At 29.5% G+C, this 19,701-nt stretch overlaps 1 protein-coding gene across 1 annotated transcript in view; it reads left to right on the top strand.

Moving 5' to 3' along the window:
- LOC101236485 (stimulated by retinoic acid gene 6 protein-like) overlaps positions 1 to 19,701 on the top strand; it is an 87,554-nt gene that overhangs the window by 39,732 nt on the left and 28,121 nt on the right. The window contains exons 8-10 of the mRNA XM_065816730.1: positions 4,957 to 5,054; positions 7,377 to 7,438; positions 19,013 to 19,074. Coding sequence (XP_065672802.1) covers positions 4,957 to 5,054; positions 7,377 to 7,438; positions 19,013 to 19,074 — 222 coding nt within the window. The remainder of the gene's footprint in view (positions 1 to 4,956; positions 5,055 to 7,376; positions 7,439 to 19,012; positions 19,075 to 19,701) is intronic.

The following is a 19,701-nucleotide window of genomic DNA, read 5'->3' as shown; positions in this document are numbered from 1 at the left end:
GGAACATCAGCTAAAGTTATTAATATATGTTCAAAACAAAGCAAAATATTGCCTTTTTTAAACATGAGAAATTTATTAAAATATTAGTTTAGAATTAAAAAGTATTTTGATGCCTTACCATTACAACATTGTTGAAAGTGTTACAGAGAAATCGAAAAATGAACATTTCAAAAAAACGCTTTTAAAAGAAAAATATGAAAATCTTTATCAAAAAACCCATAAAAACCCTTTATAAAACCTATAAAAACCCATAAAAACCCATTAAAAAAATGCAAAAGAGAAAACAAGAGTAATTAAACCACGAGTTTTAAATCTTCCACAAATGGGGTTACAACGCTTTTATAGTCAAACTGTTTTATTTAAGACCAAATTTTACACATTCATATAAGAAAGTATTTTTTGTTTGTTGATTTGTTAACCTTGATTGACTCATTTTGCTTTATATGTATAAAAACAAAACAAAAATCCTGATATAGAAAGTATACTACAAAATATTAGTAAAATTTTAATCTTTAAAAACAAAATTACTAGACACATAGAATCTCACAAGGGAACAAAGATTTGTTTTGAATAATTTAAAAAAGAATAAAGATGCTTTAAAAGTTTATCTGTTTAATAAAGGTTTGTCGCAAATAACAAATCAGATGCTTTTGAGAATTTGGGTGATAAAATTAAAAAATCAGTAACTATCAATTATGGGCCTACACAAACCATCACAAAAAAATTCTCAAAGTTTTTGCGTAAGTTGAGAAAAGAAAACAATTTTCATTCTTCTGATTGCATTTCTTGATGACTGTATGGCATTATAAAGGCTCATAAATCAGATAAAAGCTATCTAATGAGACCAGTGGTTTCCACTACCAGTAATTCACTTTATGGTTCTTCAGAATATCTTGTTAAAATAATACAACCAACTCTAAATAAAAATAAAATAAGATTCCTAAATCCCTTTTCATTTGTCAATAAAGTGAAAACAGTGATGAAGTGATAAAATCATACCAAATTCTGGCTCTATTGGACTATCAGTAATGGACTATCACTAATGGTTGCAGAGGCATTTTTGCTACATTTGAAAGTAAAAGCTTAGAAATTTGAAGAAATAAGCTTATTTTCACCTATGTCATACAATAGTTATATTGGTGACAGTCATGTGAGTTTTGATATATTAGAAAAACATGACAAGTTCTTGGGCTTGTTAAATTATCAAGGTCTTGCAATTTAATGCACATTGGAAATAGAAAAGTAAAGGAAGAATTTATACTTTTTAGATAAAACAAATAATTTCCACTATGATTTCAAAATCCATTGAAAATCTGCAATTTACAAATATACAAATAAAACCAAATTCAAACATTATTCCTACAATAACTTCTTTAAAGGTTTTATATCAAGAGCCACAAATATTTGTTCACTAAAAAATACCTTAAAAATGAAATACAATTTATAATAAATGTTTGTCAAAAATGGCCATAAAAGATCAGTTAAAAGAGTTTCTAAAAAAATCTCATAATCAAAAACAATCATGTAGATATATAAAAGTTGCAGATAAAAAAGTTATATTTACAAAACCGCCAACTTTGAAAACAATTTTAACCAATAACAAATCCAATTTATTACCAAATAGCAATCCAGGTGTGTATAAGCTTACATGTTTATGTGATGGCGTTTATATTAGAGAAACGGTTTAAAAGGCAATGGGCATTAGGGTGTATCAAAAAACAACTTTTTTTGAATTTGAAATTGTAATAGCGGAAAAGTTGCATAATGCTATAAAAAGTAAAAGTGCCAAATTTTTTTATATTTTTTCTATGTCTTCAGTTCGCTCTAAGATTTTATTTTTCTTAAAAAAACACATTTTCTGACCTTTTTTTACAAAATAAAAAATAATAAATTCTATGCATATACTAGAGTTGTAATAGAGTTTAGACATTACACAATGACTAAATTAGAAATGGTTACAATTTTTAAGAAAATATTTTAATGTCTTCAGTTGCCACTAGAGGGCTGATTTTTTATGAAAAAACACTCTTTCACAAGTTTCTGGCAAACGATCTCTGCAGTCCATAATGTACAATTAAAGTTTTAATAGAGTGGAAAATATTTTTGAAAAATGTTTAAAATTGAGCTGTAATAAAGTTCAACTATCTAATTCATTTGGATCTGTCTCAAACTGTCTTTTTGTGTTGAATAAAGACATTATTTTTTGTGATGCAAGTCATGCACGAATGAAGCCATCTCTATTAGCCAAACTGTCAACTTGATCTGAAGCTTCGGTTACAAGTTTGATGCATCTCTCTACTCCTTGAGTATGGCATGTAAAATGCTGCACATCTGGAAAATAAACATTTGTTAACATTTCAGTTAAATTTTCATTTGAAATGTGAGCAATAATCGGAGGTTCATTTAGTTCATATTTTTTCCAATCAATTAGGTCTATATAGTCTTTTGCTTCAAAGTATTCAATATCATAGCAAGAAGCATGTTTTCTGTATGCGCAAAAAAAGCATTCCTTTGTATAACTGGATCGATGATACTTTTTATTTCACTACTGGCATACCTAAATAAATTGATGGTTAGCCATAAATGTCTTGCACCTTTTGTGCATTAGGGATTACATCTTATATTGAACTACATTTGGCAGTAAACTTTAATAACTAACTTAACTATTTCTCTCAGCCTGTGTGATGGCTTGCTACATCCAACATAATACCTCAATATTCTGTTTGCAGTGGTTTGCAAAACTTAACCATGCCAGGTGGATATCTGGCATGGTTATGTTTTGCAGGATTTCGGTTAGCCAAAGCGTTTGGACAATAGCCTGTAGATATTGCTTTGCAAATATCAAGTAAGTATTTTTGGTCAGAACTAAAAGGTTTTTTGTCTATTTTTGGAAATGTGACACATCGAATGTAATTGGCAAGGTATCACACAATTTAATTTCTCTTCCGATTGGTCCAGATCATCTGTTAGGTCCTGATATATAGGTCCATCTAGTTTTTGAATTAGAGGCAGTTATTTAGCATGTAAATTTTGTAGAGGCAACATTTTTGTAGATGCAGTTCATCGGCATGTATTTGATAAACCAGTGGACAGGTCTTTTTAGTTCTAATTCGAACAAACCAATAATTATTATTAAGAATGGCATTTACAACTGTTCTGTCACAACCCATGGCAACTAATTTGAATATATCAATGTTGTTTTGAGTTAAAAATGTTTTTATACTTGTCTTAATGCTTTATCCACATCCTAATGCAGTTTCTACATACCCTAGATACTTTGACCCTGGTTTTTTTACTAAAACTACATGTTCTTTGATAGTTTTTTTGTATATTTTTCTCCTTGTTTGTATCAATAACTAATGTGGTATCTTTTCTTCCATCAAAATTCAAACCTTCTAACATTTGAATATTTTCATGGTCTAAATGTTGCATTTTAAGTCTGTTTTTCTTTCATTCTCTTTAAATCTTATTTTTATCAATTACTTTAGATTGGTCTTCTTTTGAAATTATGTTCATTTCTTCCAGCAGCACCACTGCTTGAAACACCTACTCTATCGCATGGCTTGTGCTTAGGATAACAACGGCGATCTCATTTGTTCAGTTTTATCTTTTCTGTACCTTTTTTGCTTGCGGCCTTCAGCTGTGTCTAAATAATCAGCATCTTATTCTTGAACTCTGAATGCGGCTTGATGATATTGCTTGAGCTTCAATTGAGCACAAGACTGTGTTGATGGGTTAGACAGTAAAGGACTGTTTACTTTTTTACTTGCTTCTTTTTGCCGTAATCTTAAAGTAGTTTGAATATCGAGTCCTTCCATATATATAATCCTCATAAATCTCTGATCGCTAAGAAAATGTTCTTTCTCTGGTACCTTTTTACTTTTTTACAGATGCATTTAGAAAAATCAAGGCATTTGCATGCTGCAACGTCAAATAAAGTATTTTCTGCATACTTTTTGGACTTCAACTTGTCTGTATGTTTCACGTAAGTCTGCTGGTGAACCAAAGATAGGATAAGTAGACTTTTTCCTGTGTCAATGCAGCAGAAGACATTTTTGCCATTAAAATAATAAATGAATATTTATTAAATATTTTGATTACAGACATAAGTTGTGGTAATTAATGCAGATGGTAATAAAAGGGCGGAATTATTGAAGTTTTATATGCTTTAATTTCATTTAAAAATCTCAGCTGTAATTATTAACCATTAATTAGTAACCATTGGCAAAGAATGTTTGGTTTATTACATTTTAATTGCTTTTATTCCATTATCGTAACAGTGACAACAAGTGAAAGCATTAACAACATAATTAAAATTACTTTGTTTTAAATGTAATTGTGTTTTTTCATAAAAACTCAGCCCTCTAGCGGCAACTGAAGACATTAAAATATTTTCTTAAAATTGTAGCCATTTCTAACTTAGTCATTGTGTAATGTTTAAACTCTATTACAACTCTAGTATATGCATAGAATTTATTTTTTATTTTGTAACAAGAACAACAGTGTAAAAATTGCATTAAATATCTGAAGACCTCTTTTCAAAAAAATTATCTTATGTTTTTGTGATATTTTCATTGAATTGTATTACAAGACATAATAAAGCTCAACAATACATAATAAAACTTTTTCAAAAGTTTTTTTCAAAAATAGGCATTTTTTTATAAAAATAACAATAAAATATAATAATAATAAAAATAATAAAATATGCAAATATGTTTTTTCAAACAATTATTTTAACTAAAAGTTCTAGTTTTTTTTTTTTTTAATATTTAACTAAAATTATTTTAATTAAAAGTTCTTTTTCTAAATGTTTTTAATTAATTAAAAACTTATCAATCATAAATTTAAACACAAAAGTACTAGTAGAAGAACAAACTATTTATACTAGTGTGAAGTATAATTTAAGATAAACCAATGTAAAGTTCTTTAATTTTGTTATATAATAATTTTTTACAGGGCTTTATTTGGATGCAAACAGACAAAATAAAATCTAGTAATGAATATATCTACAAGCATGTGGCTTCACTTTTGAATAGTAAACAAAAAAAAATACAGTATGTTTTATCTTTATTTTACACTTTTAGCTATATTTATATATAATTATTGCAATTAATATAATTAATAAAATATAAGCAATTTGGTTATATGAAATAGCACAATATTTTTATCAACTAAGTAATATCAAAGTTGTCACTTGATGTTAATTGCAATAATTATATATAAACAGTTATATATAAATAAAGCTTATATTAGTTGCAATAATTTTTTTTTTTTTTTTTTTTTTTTTTTTGTTATTCACCTCCTCAAGGCCATGAAGGCCACTACAGATGAGGAGGCTACTTAATAGTGGTTATAACCCTCTCTCAACTCTATAACTCCGAAACACGAACCTTGACGAACAAGGCCGCTGCGCGGAGAAACAAGTTGAGCGCGGTACTACCAGGGACGTGGTGGGGATCGAACTCGGAGCCTCTTGCTTATAAAGCAAGCGCTTTACCACTACACCACTACCGCATTTTGTTATATATTTTATATATATTTTGTTATATAATTATATATTCGATGATTTTAAGTTTACAAACAAAATAGTTTACAAACATTTAAGTTTACAAACAAAATTCAACAATTACGCAATTGGATTGGATTTTTTCTCATGATTGTTTAATGCTTTCTATTATATAAGGATGAGTCTATCCATTCAAGAGGCTGATTGGAAATGCCATATTTTTAAATTTGTAAACTAACTGTTTAATTTGATAAAAGTTTTCCCTCAAAGTTTTTTTGATTTTGTAATGTAATGTACCATTATGTCGATCTTCTTGTTCTACTGCTAATTTGTTAACGGTAATAACTGATATTTTTTATCATGCATTAGGTAGATGTGGAAAGGTTAAGGCTATCACTCTTGACATTTGTAAAGCCTTTGATACTGTCTACTCTTTGATACTGGTCTACTCCATAAGGTCTCTTTTTATGGTGTATCAGGTAAGATCTTCAAGATTATTGAATACTTTCTTACCAATTGTAGTATAAAAGTTTTTGTCAATGGACAACACTCTTTTTTATTACCTGTAACTTAAGGGGTTCCTCAAGGTTCTATCCTTGGCCCTATACTTTTTATTATTTATATTAACAAAGGCGGCATTGTATGTACATGATACTACCATTTATTCTTGTCTTGATAAGAAGCCAATACTCTCTCATTGCTTGGAAGGAGCATTTGAGCTTGAAAAGAATCTCAATTCTGCTACAGCATGGCGCTCTCAGTGGCTGGTAAACTTTAACTCAAAAATAAAATTCAATTTTTTTCAGCTAATCATTATTGCAACAATCTAGATCTTCCTATATTTATGAATGGTAACGTACTCTATGAGTCATCTACCCTTCGTCTTCTAGGATTAACTCTTCTTTCTGATCCTTCTTGGAAACATTATATCAAATCGATTGCAAAATTAGCATCTGCTAAGGTTGCATCTCTTTATCATGCTCGCCACTTTCTTACTCTGGATTTTATTCTTTATCTCCATAAATCTCAAAGTCAGCTTCATATGGAATACTGTTTCCATATCTGGAGCAGATCTTCAAATGATGCCCTTTCTCTTATAGAGAAGGTGCAAAAACGCATTGTAAACATGGTTGAACCTGCTCTTGCAGCCAACCTTCAATCATTGTCACATTGTCATAATGTTGCTTTTCTTTCTCTTTTCTATAAATACTACAATTTATTTACAAATACTGGAATTTGCTTATCTTTTAAGTTATTTGTTAATTGTTATCTTGCTTTGTAAACTTCATCTTTTCTCTTCCAGTAATTTCCAACTCTATTGGTTGCTCGCAGTCGTTTAAAAAAAATGTTTAAAAAAATGTTATTCTTAGTTAATATCTTAATGGTGTCTTTTTTCATTACTTTTTTTTGTTTCTAGATAAATTTTTCTCAAATATCTTAATGGTTGTTCTTGATAGCTTTTGAAGATAATTTTCTTTTTTGTTTGTTTTTAGACTTGAAATTTAACTTTGTAATTTAAATTTTTTTATTTATTCATGTTATTTATATTTTTTCACTGTTATCATTATTTTATTTATAACATTCCTAAGTGTTATATATTTTGGGTTATATTTATTTAAAAAATTTACATTATTTAAATGAATCTTTTAAATCTAGTATGTAAAGTCAAATTAGAAAAAATTGAAAAGACTTCTATTTTAAAAAGTTATTAACCTCAATTTTGTTACAGAAAATATCCCATTTTTGAGTTTCAAATAAAATATGAAAATAATTAACAATCGATATATTCAATATCAACTCAATTATAAATATTTTTTATGATATTGTTTTATCTTCATTATTAAATTTTAATATTTTATATCAATTTTAGATGTGATGACAATAACCTATCAAAGTTTAAATTTAGTTCACTAATTCGTGATAACAATCCAGGTAACATTTTGTAAAGACAGTGTGCGATGATGTAATAGAAGTAGGTTGAGTGATGTGATATGTAATAAGGTTTATTAGTTTTTAAGTATTTAAACTTATTTTCAGCTAAATAGATAAAGTAATAGTTAAATCATTCCATCAATTGCAAAACTGCATTTTACTTTTGGTCCCTAGCATTGCTTGATCCAAACCTGTTTAAACAGGTTAGGCATCATACAAACTCTGAAATAAAAAACCATGTAGTTCTCTCATTCAGTTCATTCATTCAGTGTCTTTGTAGATGTTTAATGGTTCTGCTTAAATTAAATTTTTGATGATGTTTAAATTATGTTGAAATGGAACTCGAATATTAATTACATCTTCATAAAATTAATTTGCATTGTGCGTGATATTATCAAACTTTCTAATTCTAAACATATCCCAAATACTATGTAAAATTGACGGTTTCTCCTGCTGAAAATATTGTAAATCAGCACGATGAATGTCAGTGGTTGAACCTCATATTATAATTGCTGGGCATTGCTCAACAGTTGGTGCAATCTATTTGGGATTGAAGCGTGAGTTTTGAGTCTATCAATTATTAATTTTGTGTGCTTTAAACATATCCCAAATACTATGTAAAATTGACGGTTTCTCCTGCTGAAAATATTGTAAATCAGCACGATGAATGTCAGTGGTTGAACCTCATATTATAATTGCTGGGCATTGCTCAACAGTTGGTGCAATCTATTTGGGATTGAAGCGTGAGTTTTGAGTCTATCAATTATTAATTTTGTGTGCTTTAAATTTTATCTAGATTGCCCGTACTCTTGGGTGCTTGATCCAAGGGGAGGGGGATAAAAGGAGAGGTAGGAATTTTAGTTCAGAGCTAGTAAATGGGGGGTTCTCAATGAAAGGGAGGCTAAGAATTTGTTACAAAGCATGAATAAAACAGTTTTAATTGTAGTGTGGCTTGCGGTCAAATGCACAATGTTTTAACAGCTATTTATCATAATTTCAATGGACAATGGACCAGGTGGTGGTTTTATACTGCACAATGGACCAGGTAGTGGACAAAAATTAAAATAAAATACTTTTTCAAAAATTACATTATATACCATTTTATAGTTGAAACATTCAGCTTTTATAAAATGTATGTATTTTTGTATAATTATTATGTCCTATGCTTCTAAGCTGCAAAATATAAAGCTTTTTTTTTTTTAAATCAAATATTTTCAAATTTTTTTTTCAATTTGAAATTTTTTTTTTTTTGTGTTACTAATAAGCATAAAAAAGTTGTTAAATTTTAAAATGTCTCTTTTTATTGCATAATCAAGTTTTATATTTCAAATGAGCTATTTCAACACCATTTTGCAAGTAAGTTATGTCAAATAAAATGCTTTAAATTGAGGACATATTTGAAATACTCTTTTCAAACAAAGTTTCACTTATATAATGGAATACTTTTTAGGTCCAAAGTAGTCCAATAATGTGAGACTTGAAATATATTGTTATCAGTATAAATTTGGTATAAACTCTGCAGACTTCCGCATGGTTGATAATAATGATTTTTATTACTTTTTATTTTGATTTTTAATCAGTTTTTTTTTTTTTAGTTTTGAGATAAAAGTTAATAAACAGGGGTTGGGATGGGGATCGGTCTTAATAAGCTTGGGGTTGGTAGTTAAAATTTCATAAATTAATAAACATCCTTTCTCGGATATTAGGGACCTAAGAGAAAACACTCAGTGTGTTTGAGGTTTAAATTCTTCTGTCAATCTTTTTCTTTCTTTTTAACAGTATTCTTTGTTCTCTGGTAACTCTTAACTTAAATAGTGTTTGCTTGCAGCCTTGTTGGAAGTAAATTAAAATTAAAAAAAAAACCTAAAACTTTGTGAAAGTTTTAGGTAAGACTTTTTATAATAATAAGCTGTAGCCCTTGACAAAAATTGGCACAAAAACTATATTGTAAAACTTTTCTTGTAACAATTTTCTGTTTCTAAAAAAGAAATCTTTAGCCAACATGTCTATTTCATACAAACCAATCTCTATGGGAGGTGTTTGGGGTAGCTAAAAATACATTTGTTAAGCCAGTTAAAAATAAAAATTTATAAGTAAATAGAAAAAAAACGAGATCTTCATAATAACTAAAATAATTATCTAATATTAATTAATAATTTTCAAATAATGTTTAGCTATTTTACTTGTAAAGTACGGGTCTGGTAGGTCTTAAGTAACATAAACACTAATCACTGACATAGAAAAATGCACTATATAATGTATATAATAAATATATAATGAAAGAAACAAAAAATAATTTTTATAACACATTTATTAACAATTTAACAAAACAATAATTGTATTTATTTGTCTTATTGCATAAATACATCATTTGACAAATCTAAAAAAAGTAGTTGAATTATGAAATGTTATATAAAATATTATATTAAAGAAAAAAATAAAAACATAATAAATGAAAAACCGATTTATCTGTTTTTGGCAACCTGTCATCATTTTGATGTGTGAGTTAGGTTGTGAAAGAGCAAAGGGGTTGCCCATATAGTACTTATGTCAAAAATTTAGGAATTTGAAGCCTCTTCTCAGCCCCCCCTCCCTCCCTTGTTGCCATGCCTACTTTTAACTACTTTACTAAGTCTCCCTTCTCCCAAAAGTGCAAATTTAGAGGCCCTGTTTGAAATTTAAAGATCTTTTTTTTTTCTTTCTGAGAGAATAATGGGAGTGGTTTCTCATTGGAGGCCTGTAATCGAACCACAGTCAAGTCACAATATTTTTATTTTCACAAATTTTTTTTTAATGGATGAATCAAATAAAAATAAGCTTTACTTAGGCAGGCGTTTTTTTTCAGACACCCTCATTAGGACACCATATATTATCACCTATAATTAAATAACATTTAGTTATTAACAAGTACTTGCTAATTGTGATAAATTAAAAAAACAAAATTACTAAGGAAATTTTTTTTTAAATAGTGTACTTTTATATTGACTCCCCAATACGCTTTCAAACACTATTTGAAGACCCCCTCCCCTCCCTCTATGAGTGTACCTACTTTATGGATGGCTCCAAACCTATCAACATTAACCCTTTAACAGTCCATGTCATATTATTACACAAATTTAAAGTGGTTTCTAAATGTCCATGTCGTAATATTATGCAAACTAAAAGTGGTTTCCAAATGTCGTAGTTAAATATAATATGGTTTTATGTATTTCCTCATATTTCCTTCTTGTTCATCAGTAGTTATACGTCTAATCGTCACAAAATTTATTACTACATAACAACATAGCTTTTTTTTCAATAATTCACTTTTACACGTGTTCACTTTAATTTTAAATATGGCCGATAAGGAAGTTTTTTACACATGTTCACTTTAATTTTAAATATGGTCGATAAGGAAGTTTTTTCAGTGCAAAAAACTTTATCATAAAAGCAAATATTTTTTCATGAAGAGATAAAAAATTATTTGATGAGTGATTAATGAAAATTATAATAAAAGATTAATGCTCAGAGAAGATGTGTGGTATGTTACAAATACAAAATTCAAAATGATTCCAGATTTGAATGTGCAGAATGTGGTGTAGGACTTTGTGCAGCACAGGACTTTTAAAGGGTTAAGGATAAAAAAACCAAATCATGATATAGAAATATAAATTAATAAAAATTTATATCAAAATATTTTGTCTTTGTTTTTAGTAAATGATTAGAAGCAATTAGTTCCATGAAATTGTTCAATGAAATATAATATAGTAAAAACTGTTTATACATTTTTTAACTATTTTGCAAGTGATAACACTTGCTTTGCTATTTTACATCATGACTTTTAATTGGTAAAAACTTAAAAAGCTATTATAGAAAAACACATAAATCTTATCATATAACAATTCCATAAAAAAAAGTAAGTGCAATATGTAAAAGATAAAAACGGTAATTGCCAAGCTGTTTCTTACTTACTAAAAATAATGTTGCTGATAATATACACTGTGTCAAAAAAGTTTTCATCCACCTGTCCTGTTCGTTTTTCAGACGCGATAACTTTTTATTGAACAAAGACATAAGCAAAATTTCAACTAAATGATATCAGTTAACCATTCAAGAAATATTGTAAAAAAAGATTTTACAAAATAAAGAATATCGCATTTTAAACTACACAATGCCTGTTTTTTGCGCCAATAAAGTTTTGATCCACCCTGCACTCCAACCTCAATTTGTTATGTAATCAGTATTAAAGTAACATTTTTTAAATATAAATTAGATTTAGTAAGATTTTTGTATTATTTTTTCCTTATATGAATCTTTTATATTTTTTAATTTTTGTTAGAATAATTATTAAAAATGAGAGTTGCAGAGGAAATTCGATCACTTATTGTTAGACTATAGAAGGAGGGAAAATCACAGCGAAATATAGGAGAAATAGTAAAGAAACCATGTTCAACTGTGCAGTCCATTATCAAGAAATACCAAACCACCAAAAAAGTTGCTGATAAGCCACGTACAGGACGTCCAAATAAGATTCAAGTATTGCATCGACGAGCTATTCTGAGAAGATTCATCCAGAATCCTAAAATAAGTGCTCCAAAACTTGCTGGAATGCTGCAAAATGATTACAATTTAAAAGTGGATCCTGAAACTATTAGAATAACCTTAAGAAGAGCTGGATACAATGGTAGAGTACCATTGAAAAAGCCCTATATCAGCAAAGTAAACAAAGCCAAACGACTACACTTTGTAAAGCTTTATATTAATGAACCACAAACATTCTAGGAATCTGTCCTTTTCACCGATGAGTCAAAATTTAATGTGTTTTTATCAGATGGAAGAGTTAAAGTTTGGAGAAAACCAAATGAAGCATTTAAAAAACAAAACTTGTGTCCAACGGTGAAGCATGGTGGAGGAAGTGTTTTAGTGTGGGACTGTATAAGTGCTTCAGGTGTAGGAAACTTGGTTTTCATTGATGGAAATATGGATCAAAATGTGTATTTAAACATTCTAAAAAATAATCTGGAAGAAAGTGCCCACAAATTGGGACTTACTAAGTCATTTATTTTTCAGCAAGATAATGATCCAAAACATACAGCCAAATGTGTCAAGGAATGGCTTTTATTTAAAATAGCTAAGCAACTTCATACACCCGCACAATCTCCAGATTTAAATCCTATCGAATATCTGTGGGATGAATTAGGTAGAAGAATTAGGAACCATGATGTGAGGAATCGGCAGCAATCAGTAATTATGAAAGAGTGGGGCTCAATCACTCCAGAAATTACCCAAAAATTAGTTGATACTATGAAAAACAGACTGCATGAGGTAATAGAAGCTCGTGGTGGAAACACAAGATATTAAAACACTAGCAAATTGAGTTTGCATAACAATTTTATTTAATTTTTGTAAAGTGGATGAACACTTTTGGCGCAAAAAACAGGCATTGTGTAGTTTAAAATACGATATTTAATTTTTTATTCTTTATTTTGTAAAATCTTTTTTTACAATATTTCTTGAATGGTTAACTGATATCATTTAGTTGAAATTTTGCTTATATCTTTGTTCAATAAAAAGTTATCGCGTCTGAAAAACGAACAGGACAGGTGGATGAAAACTTTTTTGGCACAGTGTAGGTTCAATAGCTAAAAAAAAAAGAATATATCTAGAAGATATGAAAATAGAGTTCAATAAATCAAACAATAACACTATATATATATATATATATATATATATATATATATATATATATATATATATATATATATATATATAAAAATAGAAGATAACTTTTAGTTTAAAATGCAGTAACTTACTGTTATAAAAAAAAACAGTAACTTTATTAGATTTTTACTTAGCTTTTAGAGAATGATATTAAAAATTATCAGCCTCAGTAATGAAACTAATAATCAATCAAATAAAACTAATTATAAATCAATAATCATTTTTATTAACAGATATCAATGTCTCAGTTAAAAAAATTTTATGCTTTTCTAAAACAAGATGAAACACATTGTAATACTATTATGTCATGTCAATGTTATGAAACAACTGGCTTTCCGGTGGTAAAATCCAGCTTTCTAGTAATAAAGTATTTCTTCCCAGTAACTAAAAAGGGTTTCTCATTAATAAACACTGATTTTTCACAGTATCAAAAACTGGTTTTTGTAATAATTATAAAATAACTAAAAGTTAATAAAAATATACTTTATACCGAATAGAAATCAGTATTCGTATAATTATTTAGAAATTGATAAGTACATAAAATTTTAACTAATAAATTACTTTTAATCACAAATTTCATATTAACCTTATTTTTTGATAATTCTTAGGTTTACAGAATAGGTTTTTAAAAAATAGAAAATAAAATAGATCTTTTATAAGAGCAATCAGTAAATTTTAACAGTAGTAGTTGAATAGTAATTATGTAATTTTGATTGAAATTAATTGTACTTTTTCTGATATATACAGGTTTATATCCAGAAGAGCGATAAAAAAAACAAATACAAACAAAATAATTTATATAAAAACAAAATTATAGAAAAAAATAAAAACTGCATCTAAAATTATTATTTTATAGATCTGCAAAATAATACTAATTGTAGACGCAGGTAACCCCACTTCTTCCTCCCCTCCCATGCCTTTTTTCTTTTATGACAGCCACTACTACCCGAATGGAAGAAGGGATTTAGGTAGTCCTGCCCGCTATTTTAGACCCACACCTCATGTGCTATAGGTCTTACACATCTTTGCCTTTAATTTAAAAATATGTCATATGATAAATCTGAAATAAAAAATATAAATGCATATTATAGTAAAAAAGAATATTTTTACACAGCAATATATGCAATTAGTAAGTGTAAAGATAGATATATATATATATATATATATATATATATATATATATATATATATATATATATATATATATATATATATACATATCTTTATCATTACAGTTGTATCTATTTTTTTTTTTTTTTTTTTTTTTTTTAAAAATCTTCGCTTCCAACAAGGCTGCAAGCAGCCACTAATTAAAGTTGGAAGTTACTGTAAGAGAAAAGATGAAGATTGTAGAGCAAGATAACGATTGACGGACGATTTAAAAGATAGCAAATTATATGAATCAGGAAAGCAAGATGAAGGAAGCGAATTCCAAAGAACTGATGTTCGAGGAAAAAAACTAGACAAATAAGCGTTTTTGGAGCACTTAGGAACAGTCACAGAAAAAGGATGACACTTAATTGAATGACGAGTAACACGAGAATGAATTTAAGTAGATGGCACAAGAGACGCTAGCTCTTTAGAGCAGTGCCCATTATAGTATTTGTAGAAAAGAGAAAGAGAAGCAACATTACGACGATGTGATAATGGTTGAAGGTTGGCTGCAAGAGCAGGTCCAACTATGTTTACAATGCGTTTTTGCACCTTGTCTAAAAGGGAAAGGGCATCATTAGAAGATCCGCCCCAGATATGGCAACAGTATTTTAACAAGGCCGGATTTGAGATTTATAGAGATAGAGAATAGAATCCAGAGTAAGAAAGTGGCGAGCTCGATAAAGAGATGCGACCTTAGCAGATGCTAATTTTGCAACCGATTTGATATATGGTTTCCAAGAAAGATTGGAAGTAAGAGTTAATCCTAGAAGATGAAGAATAGGAGACTCATCGAGTACATCACCATTCATAAATATAGGAAGATCTAAATTATTGCGATAACGATTAGCTGAAAAAAATTGAGTTTTATCTGAATTGAAGTTCACCAGCCACTGTGAGTCCCATGCTGTAGCAGAAGTGAGATCCTTTTCAAGCTCAAATGCCCCCTCCAGGCAATCAGAGAGTGTTGGTTTCTTATCACGACAAGAATAAATGGTAGTATCATCAACAAACAATGCCACCTTAGATGTGAGAATATCTGGAAGATCATTAATGTAAATTAAAAAGAGTATAGGGCCAAGGATAGAACCTTGAGGAACCCCTGAAGTTACAGAATAAGAAGAAGAGTGTTGTCCATCAAGGACAACTTTTATGCTACGATTGGAAAGGAAGGATTCAATGATCTTAAATATGTTGCCGGATACACCATAAGAAGAAAGCTTATGGAGAAGACCAGCATGCCAAACTTTATCATACGCTTTTGAAATGTCAAGAGCGATGGCCTTAACCTCTCCACCTTCATCTAATGCACGATAAAACCTATCAGTTATTACTGTTAGCAAATCAGCTGTAGAACGAGAAGATCGAAATCCATATTGATGGTCAGAAAGTAAGTTATTAGATTCAAGATGAAAAATTAAGTGTTTGTTAATTAAAGATTCAAAAACCTTGCTTATGATAGGAAGAAGACTTATGGGATGGTAGTTAGACGAATCAGATCGCTCCCCAGAATTTTTGAAGATAGGGATAACAGATGCGGCTTTCCAGCATGCTGGAAAGCAAGACTCTGATAAGCACTTGTTGAATAGTTTTAAGAGTATAGGCGACAGCTCCAGAGAACACTTCTGCAAGACAATAACAGGTATGTTGTCTGGGCCACAAGCTGTAGAAGAGTCTAGGCAGGAGATCACTTTAGATACAGATGCTGGAGTGATATGAATCTCAAGCAATGGATCAACCTGTTTGTTGGCAATATCAGGTAGAACGCAATTAGTGGAATCAAGAGATGATATTGATGAAAAGTTTTTAGCAAACAGTTCGGCTTTGTCTTTAGGTGAGGTGACAAAGTCTGAACCATACAAGAGAGGTGGAATTATAGATTTGCCCTTATTATTGATATTATTAAAGATTCTCCAGAAGTCACGAGAGCCTAATTTTTGAGATGAGATACGAGATTTCATGACCTGAGAATAACGGGTTTTGGCGTTAGACAAAACCTTTTTACAGTTGTTTCTAGCAGTAATAAACAGACGTCTGTTTTCTGGAGAATTGTTTTGCTGATAAATATGGAAGTAACGGTTTCGATTGGCAATCGCAGCAGCACAGTGTGAGGAAAACCATGGAGGAGAGTGAGGCTTGACCTGGAATCGTCGAGAGGGAATAAAAGATTCCATGCCAGCCTGAATCCACGAAGTTATGTAAGAAGCACATTTGTCGACAGGTGATGAAGAAGAATGAGATATTAGTTTTAAAGAGATCAAACTGTGATCAGAAGCACCTAAGGGTGAATGTGGAGAAACTCAGCACTGACTAGGATCAGAAACAAGACATAAGTCAAGTAGAGAAGGTAAATGATTAGGGTTGTCAGGAAAGCGAATTGGAAAGTTGACTATTTGAGTTAGGGATTGAGAAAGGCAAAAGTTGTGGGCTTTAATGCCTGCAGAGTCACTGACACTAGAGCCAAGCCATTCAGAGTGGTGAGCATTAAAGTCACCGACAACAACTCTATTAGCTGATGGATAAAGAGAGAGGGCTTAGTCAATATGATCAGAAATAACATCAAAAAGAGTGCAGTCTTGAGATGAAGGAGAGCGATATAGAACAAAGAGAAAGGCAATAGAGTGAAGTGGTGCTAAACGAAAGCACATGAAAGAATAGTCTGTGGATTCAAACCTAGTTTCACGACAAACAGGTGAATTCTTACGAATGTAAATGCCCAGGCCAAGCATGTGACTATTGTAGTCTTTACGAATCAGAGGAAGATAACCATCAACACTAAGATCACAAGATGAGACAGCCGAACTCAAATAAGTCTCACAAAGAGCAAGTAGGTCTGGTGAACTTTGCAAGAGATAAGACTCAACAGAAGAAAAGCTACTTCGAAGACCACGAATATTAGTGAATGATAGGTTTAGAGAACTTGGTGATGATGATGGTTTTTTGTGTTTTATAGTTTTTGGTACTTTATTCATTTTTAAATTAGATTGAAGAACTTGACTCAAAGCTAGATAGTACTCAGAACACCGTTTAATAGCCCAAGCAATTGCCTCATTACTATTAATAAACCCTAACCCGTAACAAAGGGCTCCAAATGTGGCCTCCGCAATGCACACGAAAAGTACAAACAGGGACACCATCCATGCGCAACATGGCAGTGTTAATACTTTGATATTTTTCAGGTGTTGATGGAATCAGCCTCTCTGACAGCTACCACAGAGTTCGGGAAACCTGACTACCAGCCGGCCTCAGAACCATAAAACTGAGTTTTAGAGCTGTACCTTCATAAGGAGATAATAGAATGAGTTGCCTAGTCATAAAAACAGTGACACAAGCAAACCGATGCATTGAGTCAAGAAGATCCAGCTTTCAATATCCTAAACTGGAAACAATGTATTAAAAATACATCTGCGTCAGCCTAATAGATGAAGAAGGGGTGCAAGGCTGGTCAACAGATAGAATCTGTTTACCCCTTAATTTAAAGACAACAAAAACCTTAGACTAACTAAACACAAATATATTCAAAACTTTAAGTCAACTTACCTACTAATCTATTTACAGAGGCTCTACTCTTGCTATATATTCGATAAAGATAAAAAAAAATGTACCAATTGAAATGTACCAATAAAAATGTTATTTATTTTAACAAATTAAACAAATAAAAGATGACATAAAAATCAGCATGATGTAAGTTGAAAAAAAAAAAGTTTGAGTGAAGTCAAAATTTATGATTACAAAGCATCATTCTATTAAATTTGAGACTGATGTATTTGTATTATATAAAAAATGCAATGCAATACGAAAAACTTTTAATCTAATTAGTAACCATGTTAAATAAAAATAAGAAAGTGATATGGATAAGTACTCATTGGTTTGTGTTGACATGTGTTAATCATTTTTTTTTTTAAGTTAACAAAATTTATATACAAATATGGAAATATGGACTTTCATAATTTAAAGTTGTAAGTTAGGTAAAAACAAAGTTGTTTAAAGTTGTAAATTTAAAAATTCTACTTATATAATGCTATCTATAAATGTCTTTAAGTCAAGTATATCCATCCAGGATTAGATTTAAAACATTATTAGTATATCCATCCATGGTTAGATATATACAATTAAGGCATTATTTAAAAAGTATATCCATCATATAGTTAGATTTAAAGCATTATTTAAAAAGTGTATTCATCCACAATTAGATTTAAAGTATTATTTAAAAAATACTACAGTGCCTTGTACTTTTTTTATAAATGTTTTGTGTGTGTGTGTGTGTGTGTGTGTGTGTGTGTGTGTGTGTGTGTGTGTGTGTGTGTGTGTGTGTACATTTATATTGTTTATATATTTTTATTAAATATTAAACCTGCTGAAAATACTTAATAAAATATATGATATATTGGTTAAATAGTTTATCAAATAAAATTTTTATATTTTTAAATGTGTGCTATAAAAATGAATTACTCTTTAAATTACCATGATTTAACATTCAATAAATGAAAAATGAAATAAATTGAACAATTATTTTAAACAATATGGATTACTATTACTGTTAATATACTTTAAAGTTATCACAAGATTCTTCAGTATGAAAACCATATGTTTGAAGGATATGTACATATATCCTTCATACACATATACGAAGGAGATCATATTTTCTCACCAATATTGTCACAATCTAGTTCAAAAAATTTTAAATTTTTGCATGTTGCAGCTTCAACTTTATTTTTTTAGGTTTCAAGTTTTCTCTAAGAATTATTTCATCAGCGTTCATATCATGTTTGGGTGTTTATATAGTATGAAATATATTATTTTTTGTATACTTTACTGAAATTAATTGTTTATTTTTCCTATGTGTAGGAAGTGACTGGGGCCCCAGCCCTGGCTAAAAATAAGACTTTTTGCAAACTCACCTTGGGCCCCTGCAAAATTATAAGATATAGCAGGGGTTGATAGCCGGGGCTAGAAAAAAATTTATTATACTTTATATATTATAATTTTATACTTATATTTACTATTTACTAAATACTGGCATATAATTATATTTTTTTAATATAATTACATTTAAACTCTAATTTACTTCAAACAAGGTTGCAAGCAACCACTAGTAAATTATGAGTTACTTAAAAATAGAGGATGTGTTAAAAAGCTAGGAAACGGTTAACTGAAGACTTAAAAAGTTGTAGGTTGTATAAAAAGGAAAAAAAATGGATTAGCAAAAGTTTTTATAGCATTAAGGGACAGATAAAGTAAAAGGATGCAACTTGTTGAGTAACAAGCCAAGCTAAAATGAGTTTTGGTTTATTGTAATAGATATGATAGCTTGTTTGAGTATTGACTATCATTAGAGAAACAACATAAAAGAGGAAGGCTAAAGCTTGATGATGATGATGATGATGATAATGATAATGATGATGATGATG

Source organism: Hydra vulgaris, chromosome 13, assembly GCF_038396675.1.
Source record: "Hydra vulgaris chromosome 13, alternate assembly HydraT2T_AEP".
Lineage (NCBI taxonomy): Eukaryota > Metazoa > Cnidaria > Hydrozoa > Anthoathecata > Hydridae > Hydra > Hydra vulgaris.
The sequence above is the reverse complement of the archived record's forward strand: the minus strand, read 5'-3'. Positions and strand labels throughout refer to the sequence as shown.